This window comes from Coregonus clupeaformis, chromosome 23, assembly GCF_020615455.1.
Source record: "Coregonus clupeaformis isolate EN_2021a chromosome 23, ASM2061545v1, whole genome shotgun sequence".
Taxonomy (NCBI): domain Eukaryota; kingdom Metazoa; phylum Chordata; class Actinopteri; order Salmoniformes; family Salmonidae; genus Coregonus; species Coregonus clupeaformis.
In genome coordinates, this window is record NC_059214.1 from 13,661,720 (window position 1) to 13,679,167 (window position 17,448).

General features: G+C 46.0%; 1 protein-coding gene across 1 annotated transcript in view; it reads left to right on the forward strand.

Annotated features, from left to right (window-relative positions):
• The window catches only part of LOC121536633 (nck-associated protein 5-like), a 77,791-nt gene that overhangs the window by 28,621 nt on the left and 31,722 nt on the right, over positions 1 to 17,448 (forward strand). Inside the window, exons 7-9 of the mRNA XM_041844044.2 lie at positions 11,330 to 11,503; positions 11,658 to 14,602; positions 15,191 to 15,308. Coding sequence (XP_041699978.2) covers positions 11,330 to 11,503; positions 11,658 to 14,602; positions 15,191 to 15,308 — 3,237 coding nt within the window. The remainder of the gene's footprint in view (positions 1 to 11,329; positions 11,504 to 11,657; positions 14,603 to 15,190; positions 15,309 to 17,448) is intronic.

Consider the following 17,448-nt stretch of genomic DNA (forward strand, 5'->3'; position numbering starts at 1 on the left):
GCAGCGAGGAGACTGAACCCTCGCCAGGCTCGATGGAGTATGTTTCTCACCAGGTTCGTATTTAAAATCACGTACATCCCTGGGTCCCAGAATGGTAAGGCAGATGCACTGTCCCGGCGGTATGACACGGAGGAGAGGTCCGTTGAGCCTATTCCCATACTACCGGAGTCTTGCCTTGTGGCACCGGTGGTGTGGGAGGTCGATGCCGAGATCGAGCGAGCGTTGCGTGCACGACCCCCAGCCCTCCCACAATGTCCTGAGGGTCGGAGGTACGTTCCGCTCGAGATTCGGGATCGACTCATCTACTGGGCTCACACGTCACCCTCCTCTGGACATCCGGGTATTGGCCGGACAGTGCATTGCCTTAGCACTAAATACTGGTGGCCTACTTTGGCTAGGGATGTGAGGGTTTACGTCTCCTCCTGCTCGGTGTGCGCCCAGTGTAAGGCGCCCCGACATCTGCCCAGGGGTAAGTTACAGCCCCTACCCGTTCCACAACGACCATGGTCCCACCTCTCGGTGGATTTTGTAACAGACCTTCCCCTCTCTCAGGGGAATACCACCATCCTGGTCGTTGTGGACCGGTTCTCTAAGGCCTGTCGTCTTCTCCCTATGTCGGGTCTTCCTACTGCCCTACAGACCGCTGAGGCCCTATTTACCCACGTCTTCCGGCATTACGGGGTCCCCGAGGATATAGTGTCTGATCGAGGCCCTCAGTTTACCTCCCGTGTGTGGAGAGCGTTTATGGAGCGTTTGGGGGTCTCGGTTAGCCTTACCTCGAGGTACCACCCGGAGAGTAACGGGCAGGTAGAACGTGTTAACCAGGATGTGGGTAGTTTTCTGAGGTGGTATTGCCAGGACCGGCCTGAGGAGTGGGCGCGTTACATTCCCTGGGCCGAGATGGCCCAGAACTCTCTCCGCCACTCCTCTACTAACCTAACCCCTTTCCAATGTGTATTGGGTTACCAGCCGGTTCTGGCACCATGGCAGCAGAGCCAGATCGAGGCCCCTGCGGTGGATGATTGGATGAGGCGCTCGGAAGAGACTTGGAACGCTGCCCACGTCCACCTGCAGCGGGCCGTCCTTCGTCACAAGGCGGCGCCGATCTCCACCGCAGTGAGGGGCCGGTGTACGCACCCGGAGATCGAGTCTGGCTCTCTACCAGAAACCTGCCCCTCCGCCTGCCCTGCCGGAAGCTGGGTCGGCGGTTTGTGGGGCCCTTTAAAGTCCTGAGAAGATTGAACGAGGTGTGTTATAGGTTACATCTACCTGTTGAATATAATAATATTAACCCCTCGTTCCATGTGTCTCTTCTCAGGCCGGGTGGTAGCTGGTCCACTCCAGGACAATGAGATAGGAGAGACTCCTCCGCCCCCATTGGACATCGAGGGGGCTCCGGCGTACACCGTTCGGTCCATCTTGGACTCCAGACGCCGGATGGGGGTCTCCAGTATCTCGTGGAGTGGGAGGGTACGGCCCGGAGGAGCGGTGCTGGGTGCCGCGGAGGGACATCCTAGACCCATCTCTCCTGTCGGAGTTCCACCGGGACCATCCCGCGCGCCCTGCTCCGCGTCCTCCTGGTCGTCCCCGAGGCCGGGGTCGGCGCACGGCTGGAGCCGCGCGTCAAGGGGGGTACTGTCACGGTTTTGGCCGAGGCTGCTCCTCCTCCTGGTTCGGGCAGGCATCGGCGGTCGTCGTCCCCGAGTACTAGCTGCCACCGATCTATGTTTCATGTTCGTTTGGTTTGGTCTTGATGTTGTACACCTGTGTCTAGTTAGTCCTCATTAGTGTTCTATTTAAGTCTCGTTGGGTGTGTCTGTGTTTGTGTGTGATTGTTCCTGTCGTATGTTTGCTTGTCGATTTCGTTATTCGCTCGGTTGAGCTTTACTCCACTGTGTTGGAGCGTTTTACGCACCTGTGTAGTGCGCCTTTTGTTTGTCGCCTACGTGCGTAGTTTCGCCTTCGGGCAAGTTTGTTCTGTTTTCCTTGTTGGATATTCCACTAAAGTCTTTTGGACTATACTTCGGTGTCCTGCGCTTGATTCCACCACTACACCCACCTACAGCCTTTATGACAGAGATCATCTGTTCACCCACACCGCGTTTCACAAAGACACGGCGGTTGGAAACAAAAATCTCAAATTTCGACTACAGACCAAAGGACAAATTTCCACCGGTCTAATGTCTATTGATCTTGTTTCCTGGCCCAAGCAAGTGTCTTCTTCTTATTGGTGTCCTTTAGTAGTGGTTTCTTTGCAGCAATTCGACCATGAAGTCCTGATTCACACAGTCTCCTCTGAACAGTTGATTTTGAGATGTGTCTGTTACTTGAACTCTGCGAAGCATTTATTTGGGCATTTACCTGTTCATTGAAATGCATTCCAGGAGACTACCTCATGAAGCTGGTTGAGAGAATGTCAAGAGTTTGCAAAGCTGTCATCAAGGCAAAGGGTGGCTATTTGAAGAATCTCAAATATAAAATATATTTTGATTTGTTTAACACTTTTCTGGTTACTAAATTATTCCATATGTGTTATTCCATAGTTTTGATGTCTTCACTATTATTATACAAAGTAGAAAATAGTAAAAATATGAAAAACCCTTGAATGAGTAGGTGTTCTAAAACTTTTGACTGGTACTGTATATAAACTCAGCAAAAAAAGAAACGTCCCTTTTTTAGGACCCTGTCTTTCAAAGATAATTAGTAAAAATCAAAATAACTTCACAGATCTTCATTGTAAAGGGGTTAAACACTGTTTCCCATGCTTGTTCAATGAACCATAAACAATTAATGAACATGCACCTGTGGAACGGTCGTTAAGACACTAACAGCTTACAGATGGTAGGCAATTAAGGTCACAGTTATGAAAACTTAGGACACTAAAGAGGCCTTTCTACTGACCAGCCATACTGCTTGTTCTGTGCGTGATTTTCTGAAATACAGGAATGTCAGTGTTCTGCCATGGCCAGCGAAGAGCCCGGATCTCAATCCCATTGAGCACGTCCGGGACCTGTTGGATCGGAGGGTGAGGGCTAGGGCCATTCCCCCCAGAAATGTCTGGGAACTTGCAGGTGCCTTGGTGGAAGAGTGGGGTAACATTTCACTGTAAGAACTGGCAAATCTGGTGCAGTCCATGAGGAGGAGATGCACTGCAGTACTTAATGCAGCTGGTGGCCACAGCAGATACTGACTGTTACTTTTGATTTTGACCCCCCCTTTGTTCAGGGACAAATTATTCCATTGTATCCCTGTGGAACTTGTTCAGTTTATGTCTCAGTTGTTGAATCTTGTTATGATCATACAAATATTTACACATGTTGGGTTTGCTGAAAATAAACGCAGTTGACAGTGAGAGGACGTTTCTTTTTTTGCTGAGTTTATACAGTTGAAGTCGGAAGTTTACATACACCTTAGCCATATACATTTAAACTCAGTTTTTCACAATTCATGACATTTAATTCTAGTAAAAATTCACTGTGATAGGTCAGTTAGGATCACCACTTTATTTTAAGAATGTGAAATGTCAGAATAATAGAAGAGAGAATGATTTATTTCAGCTTTTATTTATTTAATCACATTCCCAGTGGGTCAGAATTTTAAATACACTCAATTAGTATTTGGCAGCATTGCCTTTAAATTGTTTAACTTGGGTCAAACATTTCTGGTAGCCTTCCACAAGCTTCCCACAATAAGTTGGGTGAATTTTGGCCCATTCCTCCTGACAGAGCTGGTGTAACTGAGTCAGGTTTGTAGGCCTCCTTGCTCGCACATGCTTTTTCAGTTCTGCCCACACATTTTCTATAGGATTGAGGTCAGGGCTTTGTGATGGCCACTCCAATACCTTGACTTTGTTGTCCTTAAGCCATTTTGCCACAACTTTGGAAGTATGCTTGGGGTCGTTGTCCATTTGGAATACCCATTTGCGACCAAGCATTAACTTCCTGACTGATGACTTGAGATGTTGCTTCAATATATCCACATATTTTTCCTTCCTCATGATGTGATCTATTTTGTGAAGTGCACCAGTCCCTCCTGCAGCAAAGCACCCCCACAGCATGATGCTGCCACCCCCGTGCTTGACGGTTGGGTTGTTGTTCTTCGGCATGCAAGCCTTCCCCTTTTTCCTCCAAACATAACGATGGTCATTATGGCCAAACAATTCTATTTTTGTTTCATCAGACCAGAGGACATTTCTCCAAAAAGTACAATCTTTGTCCCCATGTGCAGTTGCAAACCGTAGTCTGGCATTTTTATGGCGGTTTTGGAGCAGTGGCTTCTTCCTTGCTGAGTGGCCTTTCAGGTTATGTCGATATAGGACTCGTTTTACTGTGGATATAGATACTTTTGTACCTGTTTCCTCCAGCATCCTCACAAGGTCTGTTGATGTTGTTCTGGGATTGATTTGCACTTTTCGCACCAAAGTATGTTCATCTCTAGGAGACAGAACGCGTCTCCTTCCTGAGTGGTATGACGGCTGCGTGGACCCATGGTGTTTATACTTGTGTACTATTGTTTGTACATATGAACGTGGTACCTTCAGGCATTTGGAAATTGCTCCCAAGGATGAACCAGACTTTTGGAGGTCTACAATTTCCCATGATGTCAAGCAAAGAGGCACTGAGTTTTAAGGTAGGCCTTGAAAAACATCCACAGGTACACCTCCAATTGACTCAAATTATGTCAATTAGCCTATCAGAAGCTTCTAAAGCCATGACATAATTTTCTGGAAGTTTCCAAGCTGTTGAAAGGCACAGTCAACTTAGTGTATGTAAACTTCTGACCCACTGGAATTGTGATACAGTGAATTATAAGTGAAATAATCTGTCTGTAAACAATTGTTGGAAAAATGACTTGTTTCATGCCCAAAGTAGATGTCCAACCTAAGTGTATGTAAACTTCTGACTTCAACTGTATATAAGTAGTGACAAGAGGAATGAATACACTGTAAATAATGAGTAACAATGACGAGTAAAAATGAAATGGCTATATACAGGGAGTACCTGTCCCGAGTCGATGTGCAGGGGTACGATGTAATTGAGGTAGCTACAGTATGTACATATAGGGTTAAAGTAGGTAACAGGATAGATAGATATTTGCAGCAGCGGGTAGCCATTTGACTAGCTATTTAGCGGTATTGTTTAGCAGTTTTATGGGTTGGGGGTATCACGATCACTGGAAATACCCCAAATGGCCAAAGCATTGATGGTAGTTTTAAACAATGCCTGTACAGACACACAAACATGAATAGTTCCATCATGGCAATGTTACTTACCAAGTATCAAGGCCCAGAAACATTCAATATTAACAACACAAAGGAAAGTAGAAGTATTTGAAATGAAGACCATGTCCTCACACTGTCCTGGGGTGAGTTTCCTAAAACCTTCGTAGCTAAAGTGGTACTTTATTTCTATCAATGAACCAGATGCACACAACACGTAGTAGTAACTGTAGCGCTGTAAGGGTTGGTGTGAGGTGTGACCCAGGTGCGGTGCAGGATATACAGTAGGCAGTAGGCAGAGATGGTGAAACAAGGATCTTTACTGGTGGTCCCGAAGCCAAAATACAAAATAACGGACTTATCACAATAAAATAAAGGCGGAGCAAATAAGTCTCCAAAAACCGGTTGACAGCCAAAATTCAAAATACTACCTACGACTGAAACAAATAACGAAACAGGGAGAACACTTCTCAAGTACCTGTACATAGGTCTCCAATCAGACACTGAGTAGTACTGCTGGACATAGAGAAACTAACAGAGAAAACTGAGCATGGGAACACAGGGAAGTGAGGGCATAAATACACTGGTGAACATGTAGACACAGGTGACAACAATAGGATACTGATTAGTCTAGACTGTGAGTGAGGAGGTACCTAAGGTTGTCGGAGGATGACACCTAGTGGTTCGCTCCGGAACTGCGACCCCCTCCTGTAACATAGAGCGGTAGTCAGATAGAGACACACAGGAGATTCTCTCCCTCAGGGTTACGTGACGCTGCATGGGCCCAGACCAAGCTTGGTCTATTGTGCTGGTTTCCTCATCTCTCTGTATAGTGTGAAAATGGAAAGTGAACAGCAGTACAGCCTAATTACTGTATGGGCTGCAAGGCATGGTGCCTAAGGTGGCAAGTACCTAACCGACTTGCCAAAACTATAGTTTGTTAACAAGAAATGTGTGGAGTGGTTGAAAAACGAGTTTTAATGACTCCAACCTAAGTGTATGTAAACTTCTGACTTCAACTGTATATAAGTAGTGACAAGAGGAATGAATACACTGTAAATAACGAGTAACAATGACGACTAAAAATGAAATGGCTATATACAGGGAGTACCAGCTACATACAGGGAGTTACCAGGTTACGTAACGCTGCATGGGCCCAGACCAAGCTTGGTCTATTGTGCTGGTTTCCTCATCTCTCTGTATAGTGTGAAAATGGAAAGTGAACAGCAGTACAGCCTAATTACTGTATGGACTGCAAGGCATGGTGCTCAGCAACCGAGGGGAAAGAGGAGAGATGGGGAAAAAAGAGGGGGAGAGGGTGAAAAGGGTCCATATCAGGGTATATCTTTACATGAAACGTTTTCAGACCATTTCTAATGCATATTTGGAGATTTGTGGATATGCACCATATCCTGACAAATGCTGAATCCATATGTGTCTTTTAGACATATTTGATATTGGGATTACTTTCGAATATCATATATGGACATTTCCTATGGCCAGATATGTACTCATTCGATATCCTGAGATATGTGACATCCTATTTTCTCTCTTCATGTTGACAAATACTGACTGTATACATATAATATCTGTGTTTGCTGGGTTACATTCAATTGCTCTGCAGCTCCTCCAAATTGTAAGTGTGTTGATGCAATCAAGGTGACATTGATTATACCCAGCTTGTATTTCACATTCAAAATGAATCTTAATAGCAATAGTTATTGTACAGTAGCCCCTGCTTTCAAATTCCCATAAAGTCATTCAGATATGAAAGCAGGAAAAATTATCCCAGGACTGGCAGGCGAAGTCGCCCTTGACTTGTAGTCACTGCTGTACATGGAATGTTTTTGTCTTACTATATCGGTGATGTCAAATCTCTGAGAAACCCTTGGAGTTGTCAGCGGTAATTAGCTTGCAGATTAATCCGCTGGAACGTGCTTTTGTTTGGCATTCTCCCACAGCGCATGTGAAATAAAGAAAGAGCAGATCATCAAATACAATGTGAATATCAATGAATGGACTAAATCGGCCTAGTCCCCAGCTCCCTGATGCAATTATTTTCTATTCACATTAATTATTGCTAACAGATGACACTAATGACTTTCAGCGAAAGCTGGCGATGGCAGCCCTGTTAGGGATCAATGCTATTTAAAAAGGGGTCGCAGCACACCTAACACTTTCCGTCTATCAAAATGTTTTGCATGTCAGCAATCAAGTTTTCAAGATATAGAATGTTCGAAATACAGAAAGTGTCACTTTCTCAGTAATCGAAACGCAATCTACGCATAAATACACCAAAAAGATATATTAAGAATGATATGTACACCAGTAGATATATTACAGTGAGCTACGTCGAGAATTCAGTGTATAAATAAAGAGTGTAACAAAATGTGATGTACAGTAGTAGATATATTAGAATGAGCTCTGTGAAGAATATACTATATGAACACACTGTGTGAAAAACAGTATAAAAGAAACGGTCCAGTGTTTATTGTCTCTATATACATGGGACAGCAGCATTGGCTGTGTGTGTGTGTGTGTGTGTGTGAGTGTATATGTGAGTACTGGAGTCTGTGTTTTAATGAGGTGACAAGCTTTGTCTCTTACTACAGGAGATGGTGCGGTGGCTGTTCAACAGTCTGATTGCCTGGAGATAGAAGTTGTTTTTTAGTCTCTTGGTGCTGAGTTTGATGCACCTGTGCTCTCTCTGTCTGCTAGATGGTAGCAGAATGAACAGACCGTGACTCGGGTGGCTGAGGTCCTTGATGCTCTTCTTGGCCTCACCCATCAAGTGTGGCTGAGGGATGGCCAAGTAGACCTACCATTCTGGGCACTAAAACATTCTCCCTTTGCTCACAGGCTATGTGATTGAAAGTTAGATAAAGCATTTTCCTTTTGGGAAACGAGGTCCCATGGTTCCAGCCAGAGAGACAGAGGTTAAGAGAGGAGGAATGAGGCTGAGTCATAGACCACTGCATGATTAGCGATCACTGCCCGTCCTGTAGACTCACGCTAAACAACAGTATTACTCATCTGACATTTGTCATTTATTATGCATTCACTTTTAAGATATGATAGAACTCCAAAAACCCAAGGGTCTACAGGCTCAGTGAATTGTATATCTCTCTCTTGGCACTGAGACCACAGATTGTAAAGTGTTCAGAAACTGGGATACAATCCATTGTGCGTTATAGCAGAGGGCACTATACAGTCGGCAATGCGCCTTTAAACAGCATTTTCGCTGATGTCCACATAGATTGCATTCATTCGGCTAAAGGGGAAATTAGCTCTAAAAGTCTGTTATAGTGCCCTGCGCTGTAATGCACATTGGATTGAATCTCAGCCTTAGTTTCTGACTGTTGACCATGTGTCCAACAATACATAATCAAGACAAAACAAAGATTTGTCTGCATGCACAGAGAAGATGAGTGAATACCCGCATTGTAGAGTGGGATTCCTGTGACAAGTGGAGTGGAGAATGTCATTCTTATCCTTAATCAGCCTTTGGATTGAAAGGGATATTGATGTATTCAGCATATTGATTACTCTAGTTCTGTGAAAAATACAAATAGAGAGCTAGAGGGAACCATCTCGGTTGTGCATTGTGCAAAGCATTGAGATTATCTAATGAATACAATGCAAGGCATTATTTGCAAGAGCACAAAACTGACTCGTGTAAAAATAGATTGGTTATACGCAAAACTTGAATCATCATCAACATTACCTGGTTACCCGTATTTGGCTATATTGAACAAACAAGCATTTTATCCTCTGTGTGGTATTGCAATGTGAATCAATAATCAATGGCAATTAACACTGACACTTTGTGAATCGCGCAATCTATCCATTAACATGCTAATAAAGGTACGTAGATGGTACTATGGCCTCTTTTGCTGCACACATGAATTGCTGCTTTGTATCGTAGAGGGTAAACTGAGTTGTGGGTGCCTTCATTTACATTTACATTTACATTTACGTCATTTAGCACACGCTCCTATCCAGAGCGACTTACAAATAGGTGCATTCACCTTATAGCCAGTGGGATAACCACTTTACAAGTTTTTGGGGGTGTTGGAGTAAAGGGGGGGTAGAATGATTACTTTATCCTATCCCAGGTATTCCTTAAAGAGGTGGGGTTTCAAATGTCTCCGGAAGGTGGTGAGTGACTCCGCTGTCCTGGCGTCGTGAGGGGAGCTTGTTCCACCATTGGGGTGCCAGAGCAGCGAACAGTTTTGACTGGGCTGAGTGGGAACTATGCTTCCGCAGAGGTAGGGGAGCCAGCAGGCCAGAGGTGGATGAACGCAGTGCCCTCGTTTGGGTGTAGGGACTGATCAGAGCCTGAAGGTACGGAGGTGCCGTTCCCCTCACAGCTCCGTAGGCAAGCACCATGGTCTTGTAGCAGATGCGAGCTTCAACTGGAAGCCAGTGGAGTGTGCGGAGGAGCGGGGTGACGTGAGAGAACTTGGGAAGGTTGAACACCAGACGGGCTGCGGCATTCTGGATGAGTTGTACGGGTTTAATGGTACAGGCAGGGAGCCCAGCCAACAGCGAGTTGCAGTAATCCAGACGGGAGATGACAAGTGCCTGGATTAGGACCTGTGCCGCTTCCTGTGTAAGGCAGGGTCGTACTCTCCGAATGTTGTAGAGCATGAACCTACAGGATCGGGTCACCGCCTTGATGTTAGCGGAGAACGACAGGGTGTTGTCCAGGGTCACGCCAAGGCTCTTCGCACTCTGGGAGGAGGACACAATGGAGTTGTCAACCGTGATGGCGAGATCATGGAACGGGCAGTCCTTCCCCGGGAGGAAGAGCAGCTCCGTCTTGCCGAGGTTCAGCTTGAGGTGGTGGTCCGTCATCCATACTGATATGTTTGCCAGACATGCAGAGATGCGATTCGCCACCTGGTTATCAGAAGGGGGAAAGGAGAAGATTAGTTGTGTGTCGTCAGCGTAGCAATGATAGGAGAGGCCATGTGAGGATATGACAGAGCCAAGTGACTTGGTGTATAGCGAGAATAGGAGAGGGCCTAGAACTGAGCCCTGGGGGACACCAGTGGTGAGAGCAGAGCACGTGGTGCGGAGACAGCTTCTCGCCACGCCACTTGGTAGGAGCGACCGGTCAGGTAGGACGCAATCCAAGAGTGAGCCGCGCCGGAGATGCCCAGCTCGGAGAGGGTGGAGAGGAGGATCTGATGGTTCACAGTATCAAAGGCAGCAGACAGGTCTAGAAGGACAAGAGCAGAGGAGAGAGAGTTAGCTTTAGCAGTGTGGAGAGCCTCTGTGACACAGAGAAGAGCAGTCTCAGTTGAATGACCAGTCTTGAAACCTGACTGGTTTGGATCAAGAAGGTCATTCTGAGAGAGATAGCAAGAGAGTTGGCTAAAGACGGCACGCTCAATAGTTTTGGAGAGAAAAGAAAGAAGGGATACTGATCTGTAGTTGTTGACATCAGAGGGATCGAGTGTTGGTTTTTTTGAGAAGGGTGCAACTCTCGCTCTCTTGAAGACGGAAGGGACATAGCCAGTGGTCAAGGATGAGTTGATCAGCGAGGTGAGGTAAGGGAGAAGGTCATCGGAGATGGTCTGGAGAAGAGAGGAGGGGATAGGGTCAAGCGGGCAGGTTGTTGGGCGGCCTGCCGTCACAAGTCGCAAGATTTTATCTGGAGAGAGAGGGGAGAAAGAAGTCAAAGCATAGGGTAGGGCAGTGTGAGCAGGACCAGCAGTGTCATTTGACTTAACAAACGAGGATCGGATGTCGTCAACCTTCTTTTCAAAATGGTTGACGAAGTCATCCACAGAGAGGGAGGGGAGGAGGGGGGGGTCACTCTGCTTCACAGAAAGAAAGAAAAAACAACACACGTGATGAAAAGTTGATTCTATCCTGACTCACCAAGACCCAGTAAAAAAAAAGTTAATTGTGAACTGCTTAACGTATTTGGTAAAACTATAGGAAAATATTTGTAATTGCTCTGAAGATGGGCTTTCTACCAAAATCTTCTCAAAATAAACCTTTATTTTCATTACAGTCACTTCTCTCTGCTGACACTTCACTTCCATGTGTCTATCTTTTCAATAAAGTTTGAATTTAATTTCTGAACACACTATTTTCCAGGAGGTCCAGCGGAAAGGGAAGACAAGTGTTCCTGCAGGGAGGTGGCCCAGCCTGCTGAGTCTAACCTGTCCACGCAGTAGCTGCAGCGGCAGTGAGGCCTCATTATCCAGCGCCTCTACTGAGTACTCCAGTGGCTCACACACTTGGGCAGAAGGACATCGCTCCTCCAAGCAGGTCAGTCTCCCAGTCTGAATAAACAAATTGCGTAAAGTGAGGTAATTTTTCATAAATTACTATGTAGGATGGATCCTCAACGTTCATCAAGAAATTCCAATGTCTTTATTTTTGTTGTTGTAGACAACTAAATTGTCTTTCTCTTTTGTCACAGTCTGCGATAAGCCGGGAGAAAAGGATGAGCGCAGGGTCAGTGTCCAGTAATCACTCTGTCCCAGCAGAGCAACCAGATCTAAGCTGGAAGGAGGGCCACATTCTGAAGGGCCTGAAGAGGCTCCAAATGCGCAGCCCAGCTCCCAAGGAGACATCTTCACTCGTCTCTAAGTCACATTTCAAGGACTGCATGACCTCCAATGAGGCCATATACTCTCTAGGGGTAAAGGGTGGGCCCCAGGGGGTAGTGCCCAAATTGGCATTGGCAAAGGGAAAGCCTTTCAAGCCAGGAGCAGGAGTCTGTACCTTAATCTCTGACTCAGACGATGCAGATGATGAATCGCCTCAATCCCCAGCCAGGGAGTCCTGTGACCAACCCATTAAAGAGACTCTCCAACTGGAAGGAGAGCCTCCGTCTGAATTGGGAACGGCACAAGGGGGAAAGAGCTCTACGGACTACAACTCCCAAGAGGAGCCTGTAAGACTCGTAAGAAGTCCCAGCAACTCCTTCTCACCTATCAAAGATGTCTTCTTGCACGAGGGTCCCACACTGAAGCCTGGACTCAGCCCAACGGCGAGCCCTACCACTATGAGTGGACTTGAGAGTAAAAACTGGATAGAAAAAGACAAGCGGTCTGCCTTTACAGAGTGGAACATTAGGGAGAGTTACAATTTGAGGCCAGAGAGTGTTAAACAGCCACAAAATAAAGTTACGGTCAAACATCTAGAGGCACGGGCTAAGGAAGTGAGTCTACCCATTCGGTGTGTAGCAGCCAGAGCTCTGAGTTGGGTTAGTGAGGCCAGACAGCGCAGTGCTTCCATGGATACAAAGCAGTACAGAGAGCCGAACAGCCAGGGTGGAGTTGATACCAAGGACTACACCATTTTGGAGTCCCGACAGAGGAAAACAAAGCCTAAGGCCTGCGACTCAGCAAGGAAGGCCTTTATCCTCCGAAGCAAGAGTGCGGACGGAGGTCCAGACCAGGCCAAGCTGCATCAGCCCCTACATCAGAAACTTATAAAAGTCAATCAAAGGGCCAATAACCGCTCAAACCCTCCTGGGCCCAGAGGCACTCGCACAAAGATTAACCTCAGCAAGGCACCAGGTCCAGCTAAGGCATCAGTACAAATTGCTGAGAAAGGTGAGACTGCTACTGGTGCAAGAACTTCAGCGCCCCTTGAGAGTACAGTACAGGGCTCCCCCTCTTCTTCCCCTCAGAAACTGGTCAAAGTATTTGAGCCACCTGTGCTGAATGATTGCCCCAAGAGCGCATCTAAAGTATCCCAAACAGTATCCAAACTCCCATCAAGAAACGACTGTTGGGTAAAAGGCCCCAACTCCAAAAATTCAGCTGGCTCTCCACTTAAACAGAGGCAGCAAGACCAGCACTCGGATTCCCCTTGCAATGATATCAGGTCCCCTTCACCTCCACTCCCACCAGGTCGGACCACCTCCCTACTGATTCAAACTGGTTATGACTCCTTACCTCAGGCGCATAAGCCTGTGGTTCAGCCCCAAACCTCTAGCACCGTGAAGGCAACCGCTCGTAGCATCAAACCTCAGTCAAGTCATCATTCATCTGTTTTACTAATGCAACCTCAAGCCCCCAACAAAATGCAAGACACTCGTCATATGGCTCCCAAAATGGGTGTTGAGGTGAAAAAGTCACCGAAACGGGTCCCTGCCAAAGTCTACCATCCCTTACCAACTTCTACCCCTATTCAAGAATCCAAGGAAACAGACTCGTCCCAATCCTCAATGAGCAGGACTGTGGCACAAGCCTCCCATCAGCAAAATAGTGTCCCCTTTGTGGTGCCAAATCAGGACAGCTTACCTGTGTCCCAGCAAGGCAATGGTGAGCCACAAAGTACAGAGCCCTTACCTCAGGCCTCAGCATCTCTTCTTTGCCATGACATAGTTAGTAACTCTCAACATTCTGTGACCAGGGCAGTAAATGCATCCCTTCCTGTTGGCTCCAAAACCAATGAGACAACCCCAAAGCTGGGCAACAACTTTGCAGTTATCACGGCTACAAAGGGAGTGCAGACTTTTGACACCTCCAACCAGGACACCCACACACGTCCAATGATGCACTGTGTCAATGCAGCTGTAGCCAAGGCCAAAGCCAGGAGAAAGCTTGAGACCCGCTGTAGCTCACTAGAGGAGCCTGCGCTCCCACCTCCAGTGGCAGAAAATGGTGTAACTTTGGACTGGGGATTTGATGAAGAGAGCTGGCTATTCAAGCGCTCGGTCTCAGTCTCGACCCGGCATCCTCTCCATCCGGTTATGGGCATGAACGGAGCAAAGGCACGCAGTCAAAGCTTCGGGGCACGCTACATGGACAGACCGAACATCAGCAGGTCTGGAAAAGTCCGTACTCACATAAAAACTAACTCAGGAAGCTCTTTGAATTCTCTTGGTGATGTATTTCGGGGTAGTATGAGTTGCTCCAATAGCTACCATTGTCCAATGAACAGATCCCACATCAACAAATTCATGATTGAGGAAGACTTGCCAATACCTCTGCATCTGGAGGCTTCCAGTGATCAATTTGGTCTCAAACACCAGAGGGTAAACTCATTATCACATCTCCAGACTGAGAAACAGTATCCTAGCACCTTTTGTGAACGCATCCATGGGGAACAAGAGAGACAGTCAACAATCTCCACCATTGAGGAGAAGGTCATGATGGGAATCGAGGAGAATTTGCAGAAATCTCAGCAGCAGGAGAAGACAACTGAAACTAAGCAGAAATCCGGTTCACTGGCAAACTGGTTTGGATTCCGCAAGAGCAAGCTCCCTGCTCCGAGAGGTAAAAAAGGAGATTCTCCAAAGGGAAAGGAGGAGAAGAAGGAACCAAAGCTTGGATCTCTCTTGGGTGGGAAGCAGGCAAAGTCCGACAAAATGAAGGAGAGGAGGAAAAGTGAAGGTCATCGAATGGATGGGTAAGGCTTTTATAATGCTGAGGTGGGGTAGCTGAGAAGTCATGTTCACTGTTTTACTGCTGGGAAAATAATGTTTATGAGGCTTCAAGACAATGTCACTTCTCATTCATTACAAAAATAACCTTGCTTTAATGTAATGCATTGGTCATATTTACCAAAGGCCGAAATCTACTGTCACTTTTCAGTGAAAGTTGATTTTTGATATTGGCTTCAGTAATGATTAAAATCAATAAAATCCAACATCAGTATCTCGGCTTAAAACTACTAAGTTCTCAATTTTGAGTCATACCTCATGTACACTGAACCATCACAACTTGACTGAACTATCAAACAGATCTCTTCATATCTTTCCATGAGGTGATTTGCTGCCCCAGATAGCCTAAGCCATTTTTATCAAGCGCTGTTTGAAACATGTATCACTCCACTAAGCCCCGAGACCAGTTCAGACACATTTTATACCCATATAGCATAGCGAGGTAGGCAGTGGCTTCACAGTATCATCTATTATCTGAAACACCCTGGGCATGTTGAGTCAGTATGAAAGACTTGTAGATTATAGTGGTAGAGTGAAAACCTGTTTTATTTCAGCTCGGTTGGGAAAAGAGACTCCAAAGATGCATTGCTCCTCTGCCTTTCGATGGCCTCCCAGGGAGCCCCAAGTAACAGCAACATGCAAGGACAAACCGCCATCTGTGGGGACACAAAGGTACATTCAATTATTACCTGACATGAGGAGAAGGACTGTGTTATCGGTTTAGGGTCCATTTTATGTAGATTTCAGTCAACGCAGGGATTAAATTGAACTTGGAATTAGAATTGAGAACTGTTCAATTAACCTTATGGGCATTTTCCCATACAAATTCTATGTCCAATTCAATTCCTGAATTGACTGGAAAATGTATTGACCATAACTCTACAATGTGTCCATTTCATGTCTAATGATTCAGTTATGGGATATGCATGCAAGGTCCCATCTAATGGAAAAATAGAGATGTGAGATTAATTCAAAGGGAAAAGGGGTGGGTGACAGAAAGAAAGGAAAATATGAGAAGAATATAAAGGACCCGGGAAGAAATGTGGCATATCAGATAGGGTGAAAGACAAAAAAGACAAGAAGGGAGAGAAGGTGAATAGAGAGAGAAAATTGTAACAAAGAATAATAAACAAATAAACACCACAGCTTCTGGATATCAGAACAGTGATTACTCACCTCGAACTGGACAAAGGTTTTTTCTTTAACGAGTCAGACGCAAAGGATTTACTCCAGAGACTGGACCAGGCCCAAATCCCTGTCATTCGCATGAAGAAAAGACGCCGATACAGGGGACGCAGGTCCAGGTGCCTTGTGAGAATTCGTCGGCGAGTGGGTAACCCACCGCTACCATCCGTCCTATTGGCCAAAGTGCAATCATTGGAGAATAAACTGGATGAGCTCCATTCAAGACTATCCTACCAATGGGACATTAAAAACTGTAATATCTTATGTTTCACCGAGTCGTGGCAGAACGATGACATGGATGATATACAGTTGGCTGGTTTTTCCGTGCATCGGCAAGACAGAACAGCTGCCTCTGGTAAGACAAGAGGTGGCGGTCTGTGTCTATTTGTCAATAACAGCTGGTGCACAAAATAAAATATTAAGGAAGTCTCTAGGTTTAGCTAGTCTGAGGTAGAGTATCTCATGAGAAGCTGTAGACCACACTATTTACCAAGAGAGTTCTCTAGATCTATATTTTTCGTAGCTGTCTATTTAACACCACAAACCGATGCTGGCACTAAGACCGCACTCAACGAGCTCTATAAAGCCGTAAGCAAACAAGAAAACGCTCATCCAGAGGCGGAGCTCCTAGTGGCCGGGGACTTTAATGCAGTGAAACTTAAATCCATTTTCTATAATTTCTAACAGCATGTTACATATGCAACCAGATTTAAAAAAAACTCTAGACCACCTTTACTCCACACACAGAGACGCGTAAAAAGCTCTCCCTCGCCCTCCATTTGGCAAATCTGACCATAATTCTATCCTCCTGATTCCTGCTTACAAGCAAAAACTAAAGCAGGAAGTACCAGTGACTCACTCAATACAGAAGGTGTCAGATGACCCAGATACTAAGCTACAGGACTGTTTTGCTAGCACAAAGTGGAATATGTTCTGGGACTCATCCGATGGCATTGAGGAGTATACCACATCAGTCACCGGCTTCATCAATAAGTGCATCGATGTCATTGTCCCCGCAGTGACTGTACATACATACCCCAACCAGAAGCCATGGATTACATTTTAGTCATTTAGCAGACGCTCTTATCCAGAGCGACTTACAGTTAGTGAGTGCATACATTTTTCATACTGGCCCCCGTGGGAAACGAACCCACAACCCTGCCGTTGCAAGCGCCATGCTCTACAACTGAGCTACACGGGGGTTTAAAGTTGTATTTTTTAGTGATCCAATTGACATTTTATAATTTAGCAGATGCTCTTATCCAGAACGACTTCCAATTAGTGAGTAGATACATTTTTCATACTGGCCCCCCGTGGGAATCGAACCCACAACCCTTGCGTTGCAAGTGCCATGCTCCACCAACTGAGCTACAGGAGGTCCAGGCAACATCCGCACTGAGCTAAAGGGTGACACAAGCCTACCAGACAAGCTAAATTACTTCTATGCTCGCTTCGAGGCAAGCAACACTGAAGCATGCATTAGAGCACCAGCTGTTCCGGACGACTCTGTGATCACGCTCACCGTAGCCGATGTAAGACCTTTAAACAGGTCAACATTCACAAGACCACAGGGCCAGACGGATTACGAGGATCTGTACTCCGAGCATGCGCTTACCAACTGGCAAGT